We start from the raw sequence: 26,834 nt of genomic DNA on the forward strand, positions 1-26,834 counted from the left end.
TTTGGAATATGATTAGATCGATGGCTTTTCATCACCATTCTTATTGCCATGATCTATCCTTCGGTCTTTTTGTCACAAATCTGACCCATGGCCAAGCGTCGTCATTCATGGTCAGTCTTTCATTTGATTACATCTCTCTATGACCATATTCTGTTTACCGCTCATGAGCCCATCTTGCCACCATCATTTGGGTACAAATATCATTGCTGAGGGCCTTATACTACAACGATTATTCACATACACATATGATGACTTGTGGGGATCTCTTTATATAGCCGTCATGCTGCCAAATTTTATCCAATACACTTTCAGTGTGATTGCTATCCTTTTAGGTTAGTTGATAAACCATGAGTTTACCTTACCACAATCCTTTTTCAGGGTTGTCATGCTGCCGGATTTTACCCAACACATTTTCAGTGTGATTGCTATCCTTTAACGATATTGATAAATCATGTGTTTATCTTACCATGACCATTCTTACAATTGTTATGCTGTTGGTTCTTACCCAAGGGAGAGATGTGTTTGTATTATCTCTTGTTTCAACTTGTGTATAACATTCAACGAGATTGCCTCACACTAAAGTTAGTGTTTGTCATTTCCATGACATGAGTCAGACCTAATTGACCTCACCCATCTGCTGCACCGGTTTCCTTTTATTTTACCTAGACAAAATGGCTGTACCTATGGACATCCTAGCGAGAGTGGTAGAATTTCTGAGGGAAGTATCAAGAGAAATGTCAAGTGTGAAAGAGGAAGTGGGCTTTCTGAAAATAAAAGAAGATGAAAAATCCGTGATTTCTGAAGTGGTAGAATTTCTGGGGGAAATATCTAGAGAGACGTCAAGTGTGAAGGAGGAAGTGGCCTTTCTGAAAATAAAAGATGATGGAAAATCCATGATTTCTGAAGTGATAGAATTCCTGAGGGAAGTATGTAGAGAAATGTCAAGTGTGAAGGAGGAAGTGGCCCTTCTGAAAACAAATGATGATGAAAAATTCGTGATTTCTGAAGTGATAGAATTTATGGGGGAAGTATCTAGAGAAATGTCCAGTGTGAAGGAAGAAGTGGCCTTTTTGAAAATAAAAGATGATGAAAAATCCATGATTTCTGAAGTGGTAGAATTTTTTAGGGAAGTATCTAGAGAAATGTCAAGTGTGAAGGAGGAAGTAGCCCTTCTGAAAACAAAAGATGATGGAAAAATTCGTGATTTCTGAAGTGATAGAATTTTTGAGGAAGTATCTAGAGAAATGTCCAGTGTGAAGGAGGAAGTGGCCTTTTTGAAAATAAAAGATGATGGAAAATTCATAATTTCTGAGGACTCTGTAGTCCAAAATCATCCTCATGTGATCCTCGTTCCTGTCCAGACCATGGAAGCACCAATTAGTGATTCTAAAGACAAGGAGCATGTTGAAGAGAAGAGTCTCCCACCTCCCATTGCCGTAAGAAAGGAGAACGAACTTGCTAAAGACGTTGAGAAGTTGCTTCCTATGATCCTTGTTTCTGTCTCAGTCACGGTAACACATATCGACGATTCTAAAGGCAAGCAACAGGTTAAAAAGAAGTGTCTCCCATCTCCCACCTCAGTAGGGAAAGTGAAAGAACGTGTTAAAGAAATTGAAGAATTGACCATTGATCACCAAAGCGTGAAGAATCCAAGGAACGATAGCAAATCAGTTGCTGATTCTAAGAAGCTCAACATTATTGAGTCATCTCATCAAGCATCTCGAGCCGTTGTGTAGAAGTTTGGTCAAGGAGATGAGAAACCAGTACAGAAACCTAAGAAGAAGTTCACTCCACTACCGAGACCTCCAACGATCATTCTCAAGAAACTTGTTAAGGATGGGCAGTTGAAACTCATGGATCCAAAGCCACCACCTAAGGTTTTTCCAAGATTCTACAATAAGGACAAATTCTGTGAAGATCACCAAGGCCCTGATCACATCACCAATCGTTGCCGTTCCCTCAGATTTGCAATCCAGGACCTCATAGATAGGGACTGACCCATTTGGCCCGGGTTTAATGCTACTCAGAATTCTTCACCTAGACATGTTACAATTCTCTCAACTGCTACAAAAGCTAACTCAACGGTTGAGCATTTTGAAGATCCCTTCGTCATCATTCATCCCACATTTGAACTAGGAGGTACTTCGGCTACAAATTTGGGAATGTCAGAGCTAGAAATGTGAGGAGGTAGTTATATGCCAACGAGATCGTTACCGATGCCAGTTATTGAAGATCACCTGAACCAGGTCAACAGGACCTACACCAGGGTTGAACCTCTAGTTATGGACATCATGGAGGAAGGAGTGCTACCCATAACCTTCCAATGCCAGTTCATTTACCATTGAAGAAGTGTCTTGTATTTTAAGTTTGTCTTTCACTAAGTGTACACCAACTTTCTTCTCTCAAAGTTGGTAAGTCTTATTGTGTCGATGTCAAAAAAAAAATGTGTGTTATGTTTGTCAATCGTGTTCATTCAGAGTTTGTTGTTTCCGTCCTTTGTCAAGTCCAATGTAGAGCCCATTGAGGCGCGTCGAAAAAAAAGCGATACTGATGTACTTAAGAGTCTTCAATTCAATAAAGTTGTTCATTTTGTATCTTTAATGTTCTGTGATTCACTTTTAGATCTAATGTTTAAAATAAAATTAAAGACACCCTTCTCGGATGAAAATGCGGACAAAATTTCCCTCAAGATCTGAAAGATGGTCAAACGAGAGGAAGAGCGTCGAGCATAACCACTCAAAGAAGAAATCGAAGCTATTGATAGTGGTATCGAAATCTAAAACTCGGAAAAGATGGATTGGCAAAACTTTATCTTCCGATGAGCGTAAAGAATTGATAAACCTATTTAGAGGGGTTTGAGGTAGTCTTGCTTGATCCTATAAGGATAAACTGGGTGAATGCCTTGTTGTGATGAAAAGCACGACTCCATTGGCTTTACACATCAGTCGACAAGCAAAATTCAAGAAAGAAAAGCATCAGACATCCAGTGGAGCTGATGAAAATTTGATAGAAGGCTTTCAGAAAGACGAAGTCATAGACTTTAGCCCTAAAAAAAACATTTGGGTTGTGTATTTTTAGTATGATTCCAAGGTGGAACATTTCAAGAATGAGGACATTCCTAATGTTAAAGGCAAAAGAAAAATGAAAGAGAATATTCAAAAGAAAGAAAACCATGAGAGCAAGACAAAAAGGAGAAGGGAATGTGTCCCTAAGACAACTCCTTAGAAAAAATCAAAGACCCAAGTGATGGAGTCTATGAGATATATTGAATATCAGAATCAACTTCAGCATTTGGGGATTACTGAGAGTTGTATAGTCTTGAGCATAATGTCAAGATCTCTGAGACAAGTATAAGTTTGAGTGGAGCATTGTGGTCGAAGCCTTGCCAGAAAACCGTCAGACTCTTCGACAAAAATATTCAAAGTCTTTGAACCTTAAGCATTCAAGAGCTTGTACGTCAAAAACACCAGGAGGCTATCCTTGGACGTTTGAGCCTTTATCGCCAAAATCCCAACGTTTAAAAAATTCTTTTGTGAGTCCTTTGAGCCTACACTTTAAAACCAAACATTTCTTTCAAAACACATAACAAATCAGGGGCATTTTATGCACCTGAACTACGCGGACATGATCCCCATTTTTGGGGTACGTAGGTAGTCTGGCTAGACCAAATTCGGTCCAAATCTTTAGAACCTTAGATATCTAACCTTCTTGAACCCAAGCCTACCTAGAAAGTCCTTCTGCTGAAACAAGCAAGGGTTCAAGGTGTATGAAACAAAAACAGAAAGAAAAGAAGAATGAGAGTCTGAAGACCCACTAGGTTGAAAACCCGAAAGGGCGGTCTAGAGTTATGTATTTGCTAAGTCAACAGCCAAAGAGGTTGGCTTATGCAAAGGTTAGGGTAGCGATTTACAGGATTGAAAAACCTGAAAAAGGAATCCAGTCAAGGGCAAAGACTTCCCACAAAGATAGAGTTGATGAGATACAGAATGAATCTCCTTCCTCATTCATGAAGAACTCAAGAATTCAGGTAGTGTGAGAATTCCAGGCAGAAGGTGAGACAAATGATCTGCTAGATCAGAAACCTGGAAAGCAGTAGTCATGGATTTTTGTGAGAAGAGAATCAATGAGATGGAGTAGCGATCAGTACACACGGCAGGATCTTGGAATCCGAGTAGTGTCAGTGAGACGTACTGTGACACCTTTCTAAACTAGGGGCATTAAGACTGAGCAATCTGAAGGGGGTAATAACCATGACGAAAATCTTGATGGAGGAAATTAGTGCCTTTTGACATGGTTTTCGAAATTATTTTGAGAGTGGTTAGCCTTACTATAAAAAAAACACATGAGGTCTAAGAGTGAATCAAAATTAAGTCGAGTCCTTCGAATAACGTACATCTTCTTTGAGAGAGTCTTTGGAAGTCTATTCCTCATTCTTATCCATTTTCCTTCAAGGTCCAAGTTGTATGGCACTGGAAGAATGAGTGGATACCTTCCAAAATGAAAGAAAAAAAAGAATAGACCCAGAGAAAGGCAAGAACTATCCTGTTCAGACATGGTGAAGATGTCAAATCTCACAAGCAGTGAGTATTGGGAAGAAGAAAACCTCAAGTGATGAACATCATTGAAAGGAGAAATTCTCGGGCTCAGCTATTATTCTATCTTATTTTGAAAAAAGAACCTATGCAAATCCAAATCTTCCTTACCTACCCTGGTTCTGCTTTCCTTGAGATTCTTGTTATGGAAGTACAACACACTAGGGGCATCTTTTATGACTTGCGTCATAAAAGATATCAAACACACAAAGGCAATCAGTGTCAATGTTTACAACAAGTTGAGATAAGAGAGATACGAGCACGTCTTGAGCCAAATCTCTGAACTCTTCAAATGAGCCCTCTTTCTAAAAGAGTCAATTTCCAAAGAAAATTAATTTCTCCAGCGGAGTCTAAAATTTGCTCCCGCAACCTTCAAAACCTCAGCAGAATGCCTTTTCACATGTTGAAATGACCAATACTCAGAAAAAACCCATTCAGTTATTTGAGTCTGATCCTCAGCAAGGAACTCGTACTCCCCAATCTTCTCGGCAAGAGACATTTAATCCCAGAAAAATCATTCAAAATCAATCAATTTTCAACAACACCCATTGGTTCCCAAGGCTCTTCGTGGTTTGCCAGTTAGGTACCCCATGGACCCTTGCATTCATGTGTGGCTCTTCATGATCTGTCTTTTAGGCTGTATCACGGACCCACTACTCTTATTCATTCAAGGCTCTTCGTGGTCTACAATTTAGGTACACTATGGACACTTGCTCCTTGAGTGGCTCTTCGTGATCTGTCTTTTGGGTTGCATCATGGACCCACTACCCTTATTCATTCAAGGCTCTTCGTGGTCTACCATTCAGGTACACTATGGACTCTTGCTTCTTGATTGGCTCTTTGTGATCTGTCTTTTAGGCTGTATCATGGACCTGCTATCCTTGTCCTTTCTTGGCTCTTCATGGTTTACCGGTCAGGTATGGCATGAACCCTTGCCTCCTTTATGGCTCTTCATGATATGTCCTTTCAGATATATCTTGGACCCACTATTCATAGTCATTCCATTCATATCTTGTACATGTCATTGTTTCTGCATGCTGGGCTCTTCGTGGCTTATTGCCATGGATCCCAGATTCAATGCTTGGCTCTTCATGGGGTATTGTCGTGGACCCTTGATTCTTTTCTGCTGGGCTCTTTGCGGTTTATTACCACAGACCCCAAATTATGGCTTGGCTCTTCACGGCTTGTTGCCGTGAACCCTCGATTACTTCTTGGCTCTTCGTAGCTTATTGCTATGGACCCTCGATTCTTGCTTGCGAGGCTCTTCGTGGCTTATTACCACGGAGCCTCGATTCCCACCTGCTTGGCTCTTCGCGGTTTACCACCGTGGACCCTCGTTATCCGCAAGGCTCTTCGTGGCTTATCACCATGGACCCTTGATCAAAATTTTCATTCAACTGTTGTTCTTTCTTGTCTAATTTGGTGAAAAGCTGGACCGCAGCTCTATCTAGTTATTTTGTTGTTAGTAATGAAAGTCAAGTCATGATCCGTCATTCCACAGTGTACCGCCACCTAAGTGCAGAGTCACGAATACCTGTGTGACCGATGTGTTACCTGCGTTATATGTCTGGTGGGAGGCTGTCTCACCAATATGTTTTGAATGCTGAGTTATGTGTCGAGAGTTTCACCAGATTAATCATAAGTCATGTTGAATGTGAAATTTTAAAACTAAAATCCATTTTACCCTTGTGAATACCGTTTCAAAACCTAAAAACCCAAAAATTTATTTTGTTTTGACCTTTTTGCTAGTTTACCTTTGTGAATATCATTTTAAAACCGAAAACTCAAAAATTTGCTTTTTTTGATATCAGGTCGGCCAAAATGTGTTGTCTTGTCAGCTTTGTCATTCGTGTGACAAGCACACTCTGCCAAAGAGGGGCATTTGTAGACACCCCATTTTGACCGAACCCTAACCCATCATTTTGAATAAAAAATCTTTTAAATAAGCAAATAGTGTCCCAAAATTCACTCTGAGGTAGTTTAGAGTCCCAAGAATATTTAGGATTTATAGTGTAAATAGGAAAATAGCTTATCCATTTAAGGAGGGGTGTCCTTGAAAAAAAAAGCAATGAGTGATACACCATTGTCTTTAAGGATTTAGAGGGGTGAGTTATCCTAAAAGAGTTGTCCCGTAGAAGAAAGAGGGCAATGCATTATTGGTTGTTTCTATCTATAAAGGGGTGTGTATTATCCAAAAGAAGATTGTTAAGAGGGAGAAATGGTCTAGCAAATATGTCCTTGTTTTTATTTACCCATTTTCTACCCAAGCTGTCCCTCTAGTGTAAAAATAATGGGCTGTAAAGATGCTATGAGGGTGGCACCATTTCGAGAGTTCCTTAGTAGAGTTCTCTTTCATGTGGAGATCTAGAGGATGTAGGGACTCGTTTCCTCATCATCCTCAGATCGGAGTCCACATCGTGCTATGCTATGAGGGTGGCACCCATTTTGAGAGTTCCTTGGTAGAGCTCTCTTTCATGTGGATGATCAAGAGACTGTTGGGGATTCGTTCATCACCGCTCTTAGGATCAGGGTCGTATTGGTCTGTTGGCGAGTCACTCATTTTTTGTCTATTTAACCGTGATTCTCTTGGAGTCACCAGATGGTAGTATTGGAGTGTTGGACAAACCTTCGAGGTCAATAATGATACACGACCTGGAATTCTTTACCTATTTAATTGGATAACATCTACGGTTTTGGTCAGAGCAGTAGGCCTAGAAAAGTACCTAGGCATGTGGATTTGATAAAATGTTTATCAAAAGGTTTTCAAAAAATAAATTTTAAAATGGTTTTAGCAAATGCATTTGCGAGCCGACACTGCTTGGCTGAAAGGTATACCATGAGTGAGCCTAAGGGGTAGTTAATGTCCACTCTCCGTAGGTCTCAACTCTATAGATGTGGACTTGGAGAAAGGACTTGCATATTTGATGTGATTAGAGGTATGATGATTTGACGGTTATCTTCAGGGTTACGTCTCAATGAAAGCCAATAACTCAATGTGATTGTAGCATTAGCTACATAGCAATAATCGAAGTGGGGCCCATTTATAGGCTCTACAGGATCTACCGTTACATCCTTGCTACGATCCCACTCACTACTCGATTGAACTATTATAATCTATTAGATAGAGGTCTCGCATTTATTTGGTTGCATAAAAGAACTAGTTTCGTGGCATTGGATGCGTTGAAAGGGTATACACAATGTATAAAGTGTATTTGCCCTATGGGATACATTGGGAATACCAAAATGGTTAAGTATTAACCATAAAGGTTATTTTGGAAATTATAAAAAAATATGGATGGATCTTTTATCCCATTGGATGGGAGGAAATATGTTTATTTAATTAAAAAATTAAATAAACAATTGTAAGTTTAGCCTATAGACTAGTTTTACTAAAACAGTCATAACTTACTCATCTCTTTGCCAAAATTAATGTGGAAGTACTCTTTTCGAAGAACTTTGAAAGATCTACAACTTTGTAATTTATGATGTTTTCTAATTCGGCCATTTACTTGTCCAAAAATGAGGTCAAAATTTGACTTACAACATTATAGCTGGAATGTAGAAAAAGGAAAGAGTGTAGGAGATATTTTAGGGATTGTTTTTATCCAATAAAGCAACCCACGGTTTTTACTTGGAAAAACTCAATTTAGGAATTTCTAAAAGTCCAAGAATTTCTAAAAGCGTTCCCCACATTGTTTGGTTTCTATTTTGAAAAAGCAAACTAGTTTGTTTCCAAATTGGAGCTTCCAATTGTGGTTAGTTTTCATTATTTTGGGGATTTCTCTAGAAACTTTGGATTGTGCATATGGAAATTGAAAACTCTATAAATATAAGACATATTGCTAGAGTTTTCAACAGCTCTTCCATAATTCCATATGCTGAAAATTCGTAGAGACACCCCAAAGTCTTTCTCTTCTTCTTCTTCTTCAATTCCATCAACTAGTTTTGTCTTTTCTAAGTCAATGGCAAACATCCAACCAAGCTCCATTAATCTAAATACATATTTCCATATTATAATTTGATTTAGATCAGATTATAATGTAAACAAAGAGTTGTTTACAAGATCCTTTGTGCAACGAAAGGAATCCATCGGTTCAACTTGCGGTTTCGCATCGATTAGATCATAGGCAGATTTTCGAGGAGTAGATCACGCAGACGTTTTTCTTCTCATCAGAAAAATAAGGTATTTATATTTATGTTTATTAAATCACTATAAAATCAATTAGTCCATAGGAATCCTGGATTAGAGCAAAAAATTTGTTCTACACAGCTTAATTTTCCGCTACGTGTAACAATTTTGCTCGGGGTTTTTCCAAGCTTTCTAAAATAGCCAATATCATAGATGAGAGGGCTTTGTTTTGTGGGTCAGAGGGACTTGTGCTGTGTTTTTCCTTTTTCTCTCATTCCTAGAAACGCCAATGACTTGCTAATCGCATATCAAGAGCATCTTGCACCTCATTTTATATTACCTGAATTGTGTTGTAAAAAGTGTAGTATTTCAAAGCCTTTGGCGCAGGCTCCCCCCCCCCGAGAGTGGGTTTCGTTTTGCTATATTATTTTAAATTCAATTTTTATTTTTGAAAATTGAATGGTCAGATTACAACTGTATACAACCTTTCATTACCGTTGTTGTTCATTTAATACTGAATTATTTGTGGGATTTTGTCTAGCGTTTTTTTTTTTTTTTTGGGCAATTTAAGAGCTGATTGATTTTCCATTCAATGCTATATCTGACGTTTTTGAACGTTTGAGTGCAGAAAATTAATATGAGTTAATTTTCTATTTATTCTGCTGTCCTAGAAATTCCTATAAATAGAGGCTTTCACCTCATTCAGAATACACACAACCAGGAAAGCTCTCTCCCCCTAGATATTGTCTTTCCAAAATATTTTTCTCATATACCGTCATTATTATACACTGCCTTCCCAAATATGTTTCTTTATAAAATTATCTTTGCTTGCTTTTCCGTTCAATCCAGTAGTGCGGATATTTTTGTACTATTCATGTACCCACTGCACTTGCGAGTGCACGCTTGTAGTGAAGAGTTGTTGAATCCTGGAGGGTAAATCGCCAACGAACCTGTTGCACCGAAATACCATTTCAGAAGGGCGAAACTATTCTTAAGGATATTGTCATTCGACACGCCTCAGTAATTTCTACTCTCTATCTTTGATTAAAATACTAGTTTATCCAACAAAGTGAAGTGCACCTACTCTTTTCTTTTTAATTAATTTGGCATCTTTAGAAAAAAAAAAAAGTGGACAAAATTAAAATACTCCGAAAATGGGTGTTTTGTTGTTGAATGGGTATTTTGGAGAGGTTAAATTGGTGTTTTGTTGTTGAAGCTTTACGGCAGCAACACAGAGTAAAACCAAGAGAAACTATTGATGAGCGGAAGGATCCTATCTAAAAGCTTTGGACTGTGGTAGAATTATTGGGCTGTTCGTGAATGAAAATAGTGAATCTATAAGATTCGATTGATCTAATAGTGAATCTTGATCATCCTGTCTTCTACTGGCGAATGCCCCTATATCAAAGGCTACGAGTGTTTGACCTAGAGGACAGAGTCATGCTAAGGAGAGGGTTGCTTGGTATTGGGGTCCACGATCTTACATAGGTGTATACATGTTATTTACGTGAAGCAATGTTCTAGTCTATCTAGCAGTAGGTCATTCGAGTCACATATGTCGTGGGAGTCTATTTAGAGAGGGATATATGACGTGGGTGGCCTAAGGCCTTTGCTAAAAGTCGTCAATTATTTATCTTCCTATAAAATTGGGAGATGATAATTTCGCACCCCCTGTAGAATGATTCACCCCACTCTAATGTGAGTTGACGTCTATTTACATTGGAGTGAATCATCCTACATAGGGTGCGAATTCATAATGAAACATCAACTTTAGCCTACAGCTGTCTTTCTCAGTATTTATCCTTTTTATTTTCCCAAATTGGGCATACTCTTATCAAGGGTTATAACAAAGACGTTTTCTTCTATATCTAAGTCGACCTAGGGTTTCGACGAGATTAGGGTTTTTCCTGCTAGGGTTTCTGGATCGACGAAATTAGGGTTTTTAGGGTTTCTGGATCGAGGACGAAAAAAAAAAAAAAATCCTCATATATCTTTGTTTATCTTAAACGATCTCAATGAAAAGAACTCCAGCGGGGTATCCTTGTTCTGTTAATACGGCGAAATCTCTCAAGTTAAAAAGGGTTTCTTGGCCTTCAGATCTGAATCTCTGTCAGGTAAAACCCGATTTCTTCATAAATCCTTCATATAAGAAAATCGTAAATCCCATGACGTGTTTGATTTTGTGGGGTATTGGTTCTATTTTTTGTTACTTTTGTATTATTCGTATACGAACTCCTTAGTTTTCCACGAGAAATGTTTTGGGTTTACTTATTTATATTTTATTAGTTTATTGCCGGGAAATCTTGTGCTTTACTTATTTATGTTTTATTTTTTCGTTATTTTTGGTGTTCTAGATTGCTTTTTTTTTTTTAAAATATATATATTCGATTTTTATTTTTCCCATTTATTTTGGGGTTTCCTTGGTTATACTTTCTTATTTTCATGTTCTTGATATAATTTCACAAGTTATATACAATTTTATTGGGCGATGAATACCCCCCGGTACTACGCATTCACCCCCCTTTATCATGATTTGATGTCAAAAAGCGTTAAAGTTGCCCACTGTTCACATCATAAGGGGGGCGAATGCGTACTGCCGGGGGGTGTGTGAAAATATCGTCTCCCATTTTAATTTCCAATCATGTATAATAATATTATTTTTATATATCAACAGCCATCTTTTTCAATGCGTCCAACAAAGAATTGGCGAAGGAAAAGTTGCATTTTGAATCCAGCTCTCAATATTCAAGTCATTGTTATGAAAACATAACTTTAAAATGATTTCAAGGAATAGCCATATTAATAATTAAAATTAAGCTCTCTTTTAGTAAGGATGGTAAAGTTTTTTTTTTTTTTGAATGGCAACTGCATTAAATGACCAAGGCGAAAGAGACTGAGGAGAGGTCAATACATGAAGAAAGCAAACAAAACAACTCAAGCAAAAGAAAAGAAAATAGAAAAGAAAAAAAACAAGCAAACAAAGTACCAGACTCCTAAGCGAGGGAGGAAGTCAAAAGTCAAAATCTCATCTCTGGCAACCCTCTAATGGGCGAGACGATTTGCCTCACAGTTAGCTGATCGCTATACGTGTCAAATCTTGATGTCGTGACTCTTCTCGAATCTCCTTGATGATGTCAGCCAACCTCCATGGATAACTGATATCATCTCTCACCCATCTATCTGAATCACCCTCAATAATCAAAGTGATCAATCTTAGTCTGATCAACCATTTGAATCCCAAATCGAAGAGCTTGCACTTTAGCCCCATTAGAGTCTGTCACCAATTGGGCCTGGAAATACCCATCTAATCTCTTTGTCAGAACTCCTCAGAAAGCCCCAAATGCTGTCCAAACTCAGGTTCCCAATGCTCGAACCATCGAATTTCAATTTCAGGAAACCTTGAGCAGGGGAGTTCCACCTTGGGCTGGGACACTCCATCATGTAGCAACTTGACAATATCTCTTCCTAGGATCTTTAGAAGGTAGTCGTCCAGAGTACTCGTAGCCCATTGGATAACCGTAGAGAGATTTTCCCCCTTGCTGCGATTGATGGACTCCAATGAACATCTGCGACCTTTGACTAAACTACAAGAAGCTATGAGGATAGTGCCCCTGTCTCTTGTTTTAAATGTACATCTTGAAGTAAGTTAATGGATTGTTAAGAAAAAAATAACCAAAAATTTGTTATTGTTTTAAGATGGTAGCTCTGAATGTACCATGAGAAGACCCAGACTAGGGTAAAGCTGATACTTGTGATTTCATTTCTGATAAATTCAAACTGAATGACATCAAGGAATGAACATATTACTGGAGAGCTCGGTTGCAGATAAGTTCTAAAGAGCTGGTAAATCAATTGAATGATATTGTGCATCATTATATCACTTAATTCATAAAACAGGTATGGAGGTTACCATTGAACGACTTGCAGAAATGCATGAATAATTTTAATAGAAGACACTATAAACTATCATACTACTTTTTCTTTGCATATAATTTTAATGTAAAACCAATGTCCTTAATGATAAGCCTGATCCAAATGGACTAGAATTTTTTATCTCTTTTTGTTAGGGATGCAAGATTCATTTTAAAAATGAAAATAGAAGTATACAGGGATGCAAAATTCATTGATGCTAAAAATATACCAATGAACGACAACAAGAATGAAAATGCCAAAGCACTGATTTCCAATCCTACATTGACAAGGCTTCTTTGATTTGGTTGGGGAAGTTCAAGAAATACCATGAACGCAACAGCTTACCAAGAATAGTCGGATTTAAAATGTTTAAAAGGTGTGACTTTTTGGATCTGCATACTGATTGAACGCGTAAATAGAATGCCCAAACTCCAAAAAGCAGCACCAGTTCCTCTACAAATTCCCTTGAACAAATTGCTGATTTTTCCCTATAAGCTACAAATGCATGAGAGTTGATTGTTGGTTTGGATACTGCACCTTAGTTAATTGTTCACTTCATAGTAACCAGTAACATTGCCCTAACGCGACCAATAACATGGAATTGGTGAAGTGGACCTTTGAAGGTTGTGGGTGTCTATTCATTCCAGGCTTCCATTCTATCATCTATCAAGAATGAAAAAGGATAAATCAGTTAAATACCTGTATGTTTAATGGCTAAAATGCATGGTTACGTTACCAAGATTCCAGACTAAAAAATTCCACGCATTCCATGTAAGATGCTATATAAAAGTGAGTTTTGTTTATGTGATTCATAGTGGAAGGAACAAATAGGTTAGCATTTTCATTGCAACCCACACTTCACAAATAAAGTTTTTTTTTTCTTTTGATGTAGGGAAACATATCCAAGAAAGGAAAAATGTTCCATAAATATATTTTCAACTCCCAATTAAATCCTCATTGTCCCCCTCCTGACTTTTTACCCAACTTTTCTTCTCTCAGGCACAACGAAATTCTATAGCAAATTCAAATAAAATCACAAAAAAATTAGTAGCTAATATAACCTGAAAATTATCATTCAAAAAAAATATATATAACTTTAAAACCCCAGTTAGTACAAGAAAGCTTTTCCAAGTATAATCAAATTGAAACTAGCTGATATTAAGTTCTTAATAATAATAAGGGATTTGCTAGGGACCATCGCAAAAGGCATTTCGCAGACAGGTTCTTGCATGTGAGGGCAGCCACATAGGCTCACTTTTCAACAAATTTGGTCTAAATTCATGAGGTGGTGGTTCTCTTATGCAACAAGCCATCTGTGAAATGCCTTCTGATTTGGTCCCTAGCAAGTCCCTAATAATAATTTGTTTACAATTTACAAAATAATAATTTTAATTTGTTTAATCCAATTGTTAAGCTACCCTCTTATTGTAACAGAATCAATCTCAATATAACTCACAGAAATAACAGTAGCATCAGTCTAACTGATCATGTAGCATCACATCATGAACCTTACGAATTCACACTACAAGAAGAGTATCATGCATCACACTTAAAAGAAAATAAAATTTCTTTCTAATATGAAAAACTACGAAAAATTTACAACAAAAGGAACTTATATAACTTGTAGATAAAAAAGGAACTTATATAGCTTCTCAATCTTTAAAAATCATTCAGTATGGTATATGTGAAACTTCTATAACATCGAAAGCACCCGTAATTTTAGACAGACCCCAAACACAAAGCTTTTACTGTTCTTATTTGCAAGACTTCTAAACATTCTTGAACTACCTTATTAATTAGAAAAAAGAAAAGAACTCCTAAAGAGAAAATTGGAAACATGTTGGGTCCATCAAATTTCTTTAATTTTTCTTGCTCATTTCGTATTTTGAACCTTTAATATGAATTCTTATCTTAGTTGTTGATTCTGTATTGTTCCAAACATAGTTTTCATAAAATGTCATTTCAAAATTGAATCTGGGATAGAAATTTCCACAGAACATTCCCATCAGAATTTCAAGGGGTGGTGTTCCAAAAATTACATCTCGAACACCCTCCACAAACATAGTGACGATTACCATCAGGATTTTTTTTTAATTTTCAAAAATTTCCCCATCTTTTGATAGAATTTTGAGAAAAATGAGGGGCCTTTTTTGTATTTCATCACCTCCTAAATAGAATGGCGGGGTTGAAATTCATCAAAAACCTCAATTTTGGTTGCAAAATCTGTTAGCAGGTCTGAAAGCATTACCAAACTGCTAACATATAGTAAAATTGTTGGGTCACTTACAACACCAGGTTTGTGTTTCCTCTATCGATAGTTTTCCCTTTTGTTCTTTACCTCTTTCCTTTTTTAGGGTCACTGGTATATGCTATTATTCTTTCATAGGTAAAAAAAACTTGTTGGATAACATTTAGATGACAACTTGCTGGTAAAAAAACTTCCCCTGAATTGGATCGTTCTGGTTTCCCTATTCCGGTCATCCATTTCAAAGAAGAGGTTCTAAGTGTAGAATAGAGAAAAATAAAATTTTGAGAGAGCACCACAAAATGATGAAAAAAAGTTTTCTTCATTCTTCAACCTTTGTTTGGGGTTTTGGGAAACAAAATAAGCCTATCAAAAATGGGAAAAATCTAGAAAATTTAAAAAAAATATCATGACGCTAACTGTAATTTTGTGAACAAGATGTTCCGGATGTAATTTTGGTAACACTTCATTCCTATCGAAATTATGATGGTAATGTTTTGTGGAGATTTATATTCCAAATTCTATTTTGAAATGTCCGAAACATTAAAGAATCGACAACTAAGATAATATTTCATGTTAAAGGTTCAAATTACAAAAAGAAGAAAATTGAAGAAATTTGATGGGCCCTATATGTTTCCAACACTATCTTTATGAGTTATTTTCTTTTCTTTTTTTTAATTAATTGGGTAGTTTAAAAATGTTTAGAAGTCTTATAAACAAGAACAATAAAAACTTTGGGTTTGGGGTTTATATAAAATTAGGCGTGGTTTAGGTTTTATAGAAGTTAACATATACCCTATTAAATGGTTTTTAAAGATCGAGAAGCTATATTAAGCTCCTTTTGTTGTTTTTTTTTTTTCACTTTTTGATATTAGAATGAAATTTCATTTTCTTTATATGTGATGCATGTGATTCTTTTTTTAGAGTGAATTCACAAGGTTCATGATATGATGCTACATGATTGGTAGAGTAATGCTATCATTTCTATGAGTTATATTGGGTTTGATTCAGTTACAATAAGAGTAGATTAATGATTGGATTAAACAAATTATTATTTAGAACTTAAGTTCATCTACTTTCAATCTGATTATTATTTTCGCAGTTGGAAAAGCTTTCTTTTACTTATTAGGGGTTTCAAGTTATATTAGTTGTTGAATTTTGTGATTTTATGTGAATTTCCTGCAGAATTTTTTGTCTGCTTGAGAGAGAAAATTTTGGTAAAAAAAAAGCAAAGAGGGGGATGAGGAGGATTTAACTGGGAGTTGAAAATATATTTTTTGGAATATTTTCCCATTAATCTTTATTTGTGAAGTGTAGGTTTCATTAGGCATGCTAACCTATTTGTTCCTTCCACTATGAATCACATAAACAAAACTTATTGTTTATATAGCATCTTACATTGTGTGCTTGGAAGTTTTTTGTCTGAAATCTTGGCAATGTAACCATGCATTTTGGCCATTAAAAGTACATGTATTTCAAGTCCTGCATTTTAATTTTGTAAATAAAATATTTCCATGTGTTCAATGGATCCATTGATAAGCATATCATTATTTCAGAGCCACAGCACATTCCGTATATCGAATTAATGCTGCCCAGACAGATCAAATATTTCAGTCTCAAGTCTCAACAGCTTATCAACAGTATATGCTTTTATAATTGGAATTATTCTACTAAAGTTCTACCCTCATGGAGTTTATACTTTATACACAACCGCCTCTTATAACAACCTAATGACCTGCTATATCTTCATTGAGATTGTCGAGGAAAACCTTTTACATTTGTTATTTAAGACACCCTTTATCAAATGGAATTCTTGGAGGAGGCTCTGGGATGTCGGTTACATGCTGAACATATGTTGAGAGGGAAGATTAAGGTAGTGTCCAGGAATATATTTTTCTCATGTGTTTTTGTGGGATCAGATGGTACATGGAAGGATTAACTTTTCTGTTATTTTAAAGAAATTTACCATGAACCTATGATCTCAGTTATTTTATGATAAAACAATGGAAGTACAATCATTCAAAAAACAAACAAACAAACAAACAATGGAAGTACTGAACATCAATTGATCATATATCTCTTGCAACTAAATTGCCACATGGAATGTGCAGTGTCTTGGAAATAACGATATGCTTATCTATGGAGCCATTGTTGAACACGTAGGAATATTTTATTTACAAAATAAAAGTGCAGGACTTCTATAGATCTTATATCAAGCTAAATTTGCATTCAATCATCATTCAATTGTAATATGACTAGAGATTACCCTATTTTCTCCATTGTTCTTATTTATACGACTTGTAACAATCGAATAGGGACTTTTAATTCAAAGGCATTCAAGAATCTTGTGACAATTGTCATGAGATCTCCTATGATAATAGTTCTAGAGAATCACAAGAACTGCAGTTGAGATGATTTAGGCTTCACCTTCCACTCATTAAAAGTTTACCAGTGTTAGAGCTTCCAAACAAGTCCCCAGAAAATGTAAGTTCAGAGTGGGATACTACAACGATAAGCCCCAGAAAACGGAAGTTCAAAGTGGAAACTAACTTGCTACTACAACGATAGGCCACTTGGGCTATCATTACTGTACATTATCAAATTAACCTTGACGCTGGGATGCGGGACTATCATTCAAAAAAAAAAAAAACCTTGACAATTGAGATGAGAAACTACTGCATCTGAGCAGAGTACACATGGATTCATCTGACCAGAGCACACATGTATTCATCTACCAACTTGGAAAAGCTCCACTAATTAAATAGTGATAGTAACAGTTCTAATGAAATGAGAAAATTGAAAAGAAGAAGAAAAAAGGCGAACTTACCAATTCCCACCAGTGAAAATTTTCAATTAGAACAGTTCAAGCTTACATATGAGTAATTTGGAATATCCTCTCCCTAATAAGATGTGATAATATTTCATGACTCGAATTATAACCTTAATGCATACTTTATATATTTAAAAGGATGGCATGATGCTTTTCCAAGAATATTGTGGTCTTTGGATCGTCATACATGTGTATTCATGCATTAATGCATCTAATAATGTTTCGATCTCCTAATGCAGCTTTTGAACTTTTAGTTCAACTTCTATGGTTGATGGAGCAAATCTCCATCCTGAATTCGTTTAGCTGATTAGATTTTCCTTGGAGGTTAGTGGATCCAATGTAGGAAGTTTTAGATTTCTGGGATTTAGTTATTTTATCCTTGTTTACTTGTTCGTTGTTAGGCCAATTCTAAAGCAGAAACCTTGACCAAGGACGGGGGTGGGAAGGAAGGATTTACTAGTCATACATATGGAGTGGGAAGGAGGAATTCTATTTGATTTTGTGCCTTTTATTGTTCATGATTATGTTGGTCATATCCTCTATACCTCTTAATGCTCCCTTGATGGTAAAAAAGAAAAAGATGTGCTGCTGAATTTGATTTTAGTCATTCATAGTCTTGTACAGGTAGCATACATAGTCATGTACAGGTCTTCAGACGTAGGTTGGTGCAAGTAAGGAATTATTTTGGAGGTGATTTAGATTGTTGGATAAATATAACAACACTGATCAAGTTTTCATGCTCTCAGTTGCAGACATACATGTATCATTGTCGGAACGGTGTGTTCAACCTAGAAAGCCCAAAAATTAGGATTCATGGATTTGGCAGCAAAATTTTAATCAAATTTAAGAACTAAACATTTTTATGTAATAATATGTAAGGGTGTTCATTATTCGGTTATAACTGAAAAACCGAACCGAACCGAATTGGTTCGGTCGGTTCGATTTCGGTTTTTTTTTTTTTTGGAAATTCGGTTATTTGGTTTTGGTTTCGGTTATCTCAAAAAAAAAATCGGTTAACCAAAATAACCGAAATTTCGATAAAAACCATTATTTTTTTAAAAAAAAGTGCTATATGGGCACTCCGTAGGATGATCAAAACCATCCATTTGATTGATCACAACTTAATTAGGGTGTGCTCAAAAAATCATTTCGATTTGATGATCCTAGCCTTCCGATCGAAACCAAGATTTTGTTTTTTTCCCTCTTTTTCTCACACTATTCGGTTAATTGAAATAAACGAATTTTTTATCGGTTCGGTTTCGGTTTGGTTTTGGTTACCGAAATTTGATAACCGAAATTATTTCGGTTATCAAATTTCGGTTATTTCGGTTCGGTTATAACCGAATAACCACCCCTGATAATTAGGGGTGTCAACGGATCCACTTCGGGTCGTATCCACCTATGTCACAGTCACGATCATAGTTGTTAAACTCTTACGATTCGTACGAGTCAACTCTCGAGTAGAGTCGAGTTGCCGGGATTTCGAGTCGAGTCGCCCATGCGAGTCGCCTCTGTCGAAAACTCTTACGAGTCATTTGGTGACTCTTACGAGTCGCTCCGAGTCGAGTAAAAAAACCATGACTCTTACGAGGTCGAGTCGTTGGGCCTGGGCTTTCTTGCTTTGATGGTTGAAAACTTGGAAGTAGGAACTTAAAACTTAATTATTTTTGTTCATGCAAGTTACAAGCATGTAGTTATTTACTAGTAAAATGGTGGGCCCCGCGCCATCAAAACATGAGATGTAAAATGGTGGGCTCCAATCAAATGCATAGGTTTGGGTAGGGACGGTGGACACCACCTTGTCACATTAGGGGTAAAATGGTGGGCCCCACTTTCTGCATTGGTTTGGGTAGAGACAGTGGGCCCTACCAATCCTAGGCATGGCCATTAAATATTGGGCCCCACCCCATCATAGCATGAGGTGTAAAATAATTAGTCCAAACCATTAAAAAAAAAAGTTGGTCCCACGGTGTATGCATGGGTTTGGATAGAGTTGGTGGGCTTGGCTCATCGGATCAAGGGTAACATAGTGAAGCCTACCCATGCTATTCTTGGGTATAGAATATGGGCCCCCCCCACCCCATCAAAAGATCAAACCATGATGCAGGGGAAAATACTTTCCAGGAAAAACTTTTTCTGGAAAAGGTGAATGACATTTGGAAATTTACGTGCTTAGTATATATTGTGGATTATGTATAGATATATTATGGATAGATGGATACTTTTGGCTTAGTGCTTTATCTATGTGCAATTGAGTTATATATTTTTTTACATGCTTCATCTTTTGAGATATAATGATATTTTTTTCAACTACATTTCTATTGTTTTCAAAAACTCTTACGAGTCACGAGTCATAAAATTAAGAAATCGAGTCGCGGGTTGACAACTATGGTCACGATCCGTTCAAATTCCTTATCGGTCGGGTCGGAGTCGGATTGTTCTTCGGATCCTACTTTCCACGTCATGATCACGATCCATTTTAATTCGGACCGTCCATCGGAGTGTCATTATGTCCCACTAAGCTAAGTAAACAATTAATTTTTTAAAAAGAGATAGAATAGCAGTCCACTATTAGTGTGTCTCTATGCATTTTCTTCAACTAAATTAAAAATTTATCTATGTTTAATCTATGTGTATAATGATGCTTGTAAACAATAAAACTAATCAAAATTTCATACACAAATATAATGTATAACTATTATCAAAGAATATGATGCATAAAGAACAAAACCCATCTCTCTTTTTCTTCGTGAAAGTATGAAATGAAACGACTGAAATGAGTGAATTCGCATTCACATCAGATTCATTAAGTGATAAGAGAAGTTTTGACCAAAATACCCTTCATAGAATGGTTAGCATTAACAAAATTTGGAGGGTATATTTGTAAACCATTTCAGATCGTTACTATCCAATGGGCATCTGTGGCGTGCCCATACACAATCCAAAATTTTTCGGAACCCAAATTTGATGATCATGCCCTTGGATCCTATTCATATGTTTACATCCCGTTCATTAACGTTCGGATTCGGACGATCAATCGGACCGTCTGGATCCATTGACACCCCTACTGATAATATATAGCCACAATAGGTTATGAATTGGGAGCTTTAATAGGTTATGTACATGTAATGTTTAATTTTTGTAAATGTTTTCTATTGAAATGGTGGAAGTAGAACTGAAGCCCTATGCAAGTATGAATTTATATTGTTTGCTATTCAGATAAAAAAAATTGGAAAAGGGAATCTTGAAGTGTTTGGCTTGAATCCATGGAGTGTCGGTTGGGCACATGTCCGACATGGGTAGTGTGCCCGTTTACAAGAATCCGTGTAACATAGCTTGTTGTCATTTTACATATAGAGTTTGCTACCTTTTTTTTATTATTGTTGTCAATTAGGTGGGGACTAAATTGTGTGATTTGAATAGTCATTGTCGTATGAAACAAAATTATGTGAGACTAAATTGTGTGATTTGAATAGTCATTGTCATTTGAAACAAAATTAGGTGAGAGACTAAATTGTATGATTTGAATAGTCATTGTCGTATGAAACAAAATTAGGTGAGACAGTCAAATTGTGTGATTTTAATGGTCATTGTCCTATGACACAATAAGTTGTACTGTAAAAGGTGTAACAACAATGTATTAGTGATTTGAAGTTGACTAGAAGAATGATGTATCCATTCAAACTTGATACTTGCTCGGCATTGCTACTGCATCTATATCTTTGGTCCCTTGGATGAGCCTAATTCCAAAAGTCTTATTCGTATCATTCGTAGGGAGGGTGGAACTAAAGTTGATTGTCTTGCAAAATTCGGGACATGTAATAATTTTCTTGCCATTTTAATTTCTAACTGTTCTGCTCCTCTATTGGTCAGATGGTGGGGAGTTGGTCGTAGGGGAGTGTTATAAGAGAGTTTGGATTAGAGGTGCGGAACCTAATATCTATGCGAACCTTAAAGTATGAGGAAGTAGAACGTCTAATGCTTTCATGTATAGGTCGGATGAGTTTAGTTTAGTGGAATTGGCACACCTCCTCCCCCCCCCCCCTGCGCGGTTAACGTTATTCTTTATGTTTTAAAGGCAACGAAAAACGTTAAAGGGGGTGAATTTATCCTCAAGCAGTGAACCATTCTCACAGAAACCGTTAAAGGGAGAAGGGGGGATCAGTTCCCTACTTTAGTTGTGGGACTCTTTAAAGTTTATATTCATCTAAATCGTTTTTCTATTCTCTTACATGGTTGGAGGTAACCCATAATCTCAATCTCAAGCGTGGGCATGGGGACTTCTTCCTCCAAGACTGGACCTTTTGTTCGATCAAAAGTAGGAAATTATGGCTTGTGAGCATGAGTATGATGTGTTGAGAGGTGGATGATATGGCCGATCACCTCTTTATCCATTGTGTAACGGGTTGTATGTATATATACACACACATATCCAATGCATCAAATCAACAATTAGTCGATGCATTTGTGAAGAAAAGAAAAATAAATAAATTTAAAAACCCATAAAACAAGCACTTGCCAAGAATAATGTGAAATACCAAGGTTTTCGATGAACTTTGGTCGAAATTTCGACATGTCGACCGAAGTTTTGTAATTTACAGGCTAAGATGATAGCATTTCGGTCAGCTTGACCGAAACGTCGTTACTAAGATCTACATATGTTGACTGAAGGATTTCGTTTCTGTGAGGATGGAAATGGAAACATGCCATTCGTTTCATGTTGATGTTAGCCGAGATTTAGAACCATTGGTGTGGATACAAATGAGTGCAGAGCTTCTTTCAGTATGTTATATGAATTGAGTGTGTCTAGCAGATTAGTTGGGTGGTCTCTTTGAGGGACAAAGGGCACATTTCACGAATAGCCTTTCATATGCTGATATTTTGAAGCAGAGGATTGATACAATATTTGGAGATGTTATGTGATATACAATTATTTTGAAGGAAGATGAAGTAATGGTAAAATCGTGATGAAATGACAAAAACCCCACTTGGCTATCTGAAATTAAACTTTGATGGGAGCTCAAGTGGCAAACCCAAGTTCGCTTGGCATTTGGGGGCTGGTGGAGTGGGGTGGGATCCATCTATCTAGATATCATCATATACATCCAGAAAGCCGTATGCTTTGGAAGAAGCTTGTACAGTTTGGGAATAGTTGTAGCCCCTTTTAGAATGAAAGAGTTAAAAGAATTTGGGGCTTGAGAACTCTTGGAATGGCTGAGGACATTCTATATATACCTTTGTACATTCTATATGTGGAATGTGGGGGTGTTTAGAGATGATAAAATTGAATTAGCCTTCTTAGGTTTTTTGCTCCTATTAGAATGAAAGACTCAAAAGAAGTTGGGGCTTGAGCACTCTTGGAAGGGTTAAGGACTGATGTGATTCGATCTCATTTTTTCCCTACATACATAGGGACTCGTTATTTGTCTAGCTTTTATTTTCTTGGAGGACTTTATATTTCAGCATATCAGTATTTTAGAGCCTAGATGTGAGGATGTCCACATCTTCTAGGCCCCACACCACTCACACACCACCTCACCATATCCCTTACTTTGCCTTGACCATGACTTCCATTTTGATCTTTATCCTACTTGTAGGGTATCAAATATTATCCGTTTTTCTTGATTTTGGTGTCATTAGAAAGGCTTTTCGATTACCTGTCTAACGAGCCCAAGATCACGCAATTCAAACGTGGTTTGAGGAAGTTCTGGATCATTTACCGGGGTAGTATATATTCATGATTGGATTTTTATTTCAGAGTAGTTTTATTTTTAGTGTGGGGGTATTTAGGTTATTCGTTATAACTCAAGTCACTTAAGTTATAGCTGTCCCTGGAGAGAGTCGGCTACTTCATGTATTTAGTTTACTGTTCCAAGATGGATTTTCTGTAGGACTGAGACTCCTGCAATGACATACGCACACTGTTGTTTACATTGTAATTATCTAAGAAACATACACTTTTTTTCTATTTCGATGCTTAATATTTCTCAATTTTACATATAATACCCGAATCGTCCTTTCTGGCTCGTAATTTTTTAATTTTCAAAATTTATTTCCTTGATTATATATTGTTCACTGGATGTCGCCTCAGTTGGTGAGTGACGGACCAATTTGTTTCAATGCTTACGAGCCAAATCTTTGTTATTGAGCCCCGTCTTTGTTATTGGACCTTCTTGGAAAGCAGTCACGAATACTGCTCTTAAGTCAGCACAGTGAGGATCATATTGTTGTATTTGAAGGTGTGTATGAGCATTCGGACATACTTCTATGATATATTGGATAACTTATCGTTTTTCTTCATTACTAAATCCATTAATACCTCACAAGATTTTCATCAGTGTTTTACTTTGTATTGGCACTATTTATCCTTAGGAATTGTGTCCTTATTTTCTCAGTGCAATGGGAATACTTGCAAAGTATATACACTACTAGACCGTTTATGGTATTTATTCCCGGTCCTCATTTTCTGAGTTAATTTTCTGAGTTAATCGAGAAGTCCCGCAAAATATATACCCTACTATACTAGACCATTCTATAATACCTTTTCTGCTGTAAAGTTTTTTTTTTTTTTTTTTCGGGCCTCAGTGTTATTCTGACAAGACCTTTTTTGTTTAAGCATATCTTTGATTTAGCCCTTGTTCATCCCTGTTTAATCAGCTATGGACTGCCTTCTGATTACAGGTAAGACTCTTTCTGTCAGAAGATGCTCCTTCGCAATCTGGATTGAGTTCCCAAGATCACCTCCAAGCAAAGACTTCATGGCTATGGCATTCGACAGTAATAGACTCCGATGACAACCTACCACCTGGGTTTGAAGGGCCTCAGCCAAAGGCCCCTCAGATACCTCTGATCAAGTGGCAATGCCCTCGCAGAGTAAGCAAGTGTTCAGATAATTTTTCAACTTTTTGATTCAATCCTTGAGATGAGTTCATGATTTTATGAGGTCTTTTCTTCTTCAAATTCCCCCATTGGGAATACGTTATGAAGACAAACAGACTTCATATTTATAGCCACTTGTTTCTTTGATGTGCAGCTAATATTGAATCCTGACTGGCTAGTTGTAGCTGGAGAAGAAAGCAAAGAGGTAGAGGTTCAGAACCAACGAGAGTTGAGAGTTCTCGAAGCAGTTTATCCCCGTCCATCTGCCATTCCTCCAAGGTGAGCTCTCTCATGAATTACTCTCATGGACTACTGTCTATATCTCTAATTCACAAATATTGTCTCAGGAATTTCTCGGCAAGGGAAAATCTCGGGATATATTAAATGTCTTTTATTTTTTCGGGTTTATATCGGAAAAAACAATAAAAATAAAATTATTTAAAATATAAAAATTAAGAAAAAATAAAATATCATTTAAATATTGTAATAATAGGTAAATGATATTAGCACAACCATATTTTAATACATGCGCGGTCCGAGCTTGTCTTTTAGCGATGTTTGTGTTGATATCATTTCCCTAAAAAATATCGTGATATTAAAACATCGCTATCTTTTTAAATTTCTTGACATTATTTCGAGATTTTTTGTTTTATCCGTTTTATCAAAATGTCGCGATAAAATCGCTATATTTTGAAAATATTGGAGATATTTGTGACATAGCTATATCTTACACTGAACTTTATTCATTCTCCACACAGCCCTTCTGTTTCGTCCGAAGCACATGAGTATTATCTTGACAATCTTCACACTCCTCTCATTCCCATAACTCCCGCTGAAGAAGACGATGCTGCCGACTCATTCGATCCAATGCCATCAATACCCACAACTGTAAGCTCAATACAACCAAGCTTACCCAAAAGCTTACCTGAGATGGGAAAACCACCACAGTTGATAGACTTCAGGTCACAAGATAATATACTCTCTGTTCCAAAGCCAACACTCCCCAGTGAAAAACCTACGGTTGGGATCGTTCCTGGTGTAGAACCTGATGTTGTGGCAGCTGCCTCTGCTGTCTTTACGGCAATTACGAGAAGCAACGAGGAAGGAAGCTTAATAGACCCTGATTTGCTCATCAACATCTTAGCCAACCCAAAATTGTTAGAACAATTGGTTTCAGCACACGGAATGCCCACCAACCTTCTAATCACACCCAAACCCACCCCAATGCCAGCTACCGTCTCAACTTTGCAGCCTCCCAATGTGAACATTATGGAGTCTAAGTCACCCTTTCCCGCCCCTATGCCTGGAAACTTATTTCCCCTACCAAACACCATAATTTCAAATCCAGGGCCTCAACAGGGCATTGTTCAAGTCACGACGAATGCCCCTGTTGTGAAGGATATAAACTACTACAAGAACTTGATTCAACAGCATGGAGAGGAAAAGCAAGATGGCCCAGACCATAAGCAATTCAATAACTACCATAACTACCATCCTTTTGGTGCGAATTTGGAAACAATACAGAGCTCTAAACAAAGAGATTCGAGACCGAAAATTCCGAAGCCTTGCCTCTATTTTAACAGCTCGAGGGGATGCCGACACGGGTCTAATTGTCAGTTCCAGCATGATTTATCGTTCAAGAACCGGACTGGCAGTATGCCGGAGGGACCAAATGGGAAGAGAATTAAAATGGAGAGTGAAATTACTGGGAGGAGCTGAACTGGGGTATGCTGTTTTTTCATGTATTTGTTCTTGGGGTTGTCGTTGGCTGTTCTGTTCTGAATGCAAAATTGTAAATGGCAGCATGTTTTCTTACTCCTTATCTTCTTTCATGTGCTCGGTAAATATTGTTTATTTCGTCTCTTCCTTTTTTTCTTTGAAATTTTGTGTTTAGAATTACTTCTAAAACTTAATTAAATGTGGAAATGGTATTTCCTTTGAAAGTTTGAAATTTCAATGTTGTGTGTGTATGTGCGTGTTTGGCGATATTGGGATTTATCCACTGAGATATAGTTTTTTTTTTTTTCTTATTATTTTTGCAGAGCATATTAGCCAATAAATTGGTAATTTTTTTCTCGCTCGGAATTTCCATCGCATCGAGTTAGGAGCAATTTTGATGATTGGAGGTGTCATGGGATCCACCTTTTTTTTATCGGTACCCTGTCAATTTTTTAAAATAATTATAAGGGATTACATTCATGTTTAACCAATCCCATTATAATCCTCATCAAGAATGCTTAACAAATC

At 36.9% G+C, this 26,834-nt stretch overlaps 1 protein-coding gene across 1 annotated transcript; it reads left to right on the top strand.

The window, feature by feature from the left end:
* Positions 1-10,563: 10,563 nt before the first annotated feature.
* Positions 10,564-26,538, top strand: LOC143886414 (Zinc finger C-x8-C-x5-C-x3-H type family protein). The gene is made up of 4 exons (XM_077390386.1): positions 10,564-10,835; positions 24,390-24,581; positions 24,742-24,866; positions 25,346-26,538. Exons 1-4 carry the CDS (start codon positions 10,737-10,739, stop codon positions 26,304-26,306), a joined length of 1,377 nt encoding a protein of 458 aa, XP_077246501.1. The 5' UTR covers positions 10,564-10,736; the 3' UTR covers positions 26,307-26,538.
* The last annotated feature ends 296 nt before the right edge of the window (positions 26,539-26,834 follow it).

This window comes from Tasmannia lanceolata, unplaced genomic scaffold (assembly GCF_043159265.1).
Source record: "Tasmannia lanceolata isolate RefF3 unplaced genomic scaffold, GAP_Taslan_0.1 ptg000011l, whole genome shotgun sequence".
Lineage (NCBI taxonomy): Eukaryota > Viridiplantae > Streptophyta > Magnoliopsida > Canellales > Winteraceae > Tasmannia > Tasmannia lanceolata.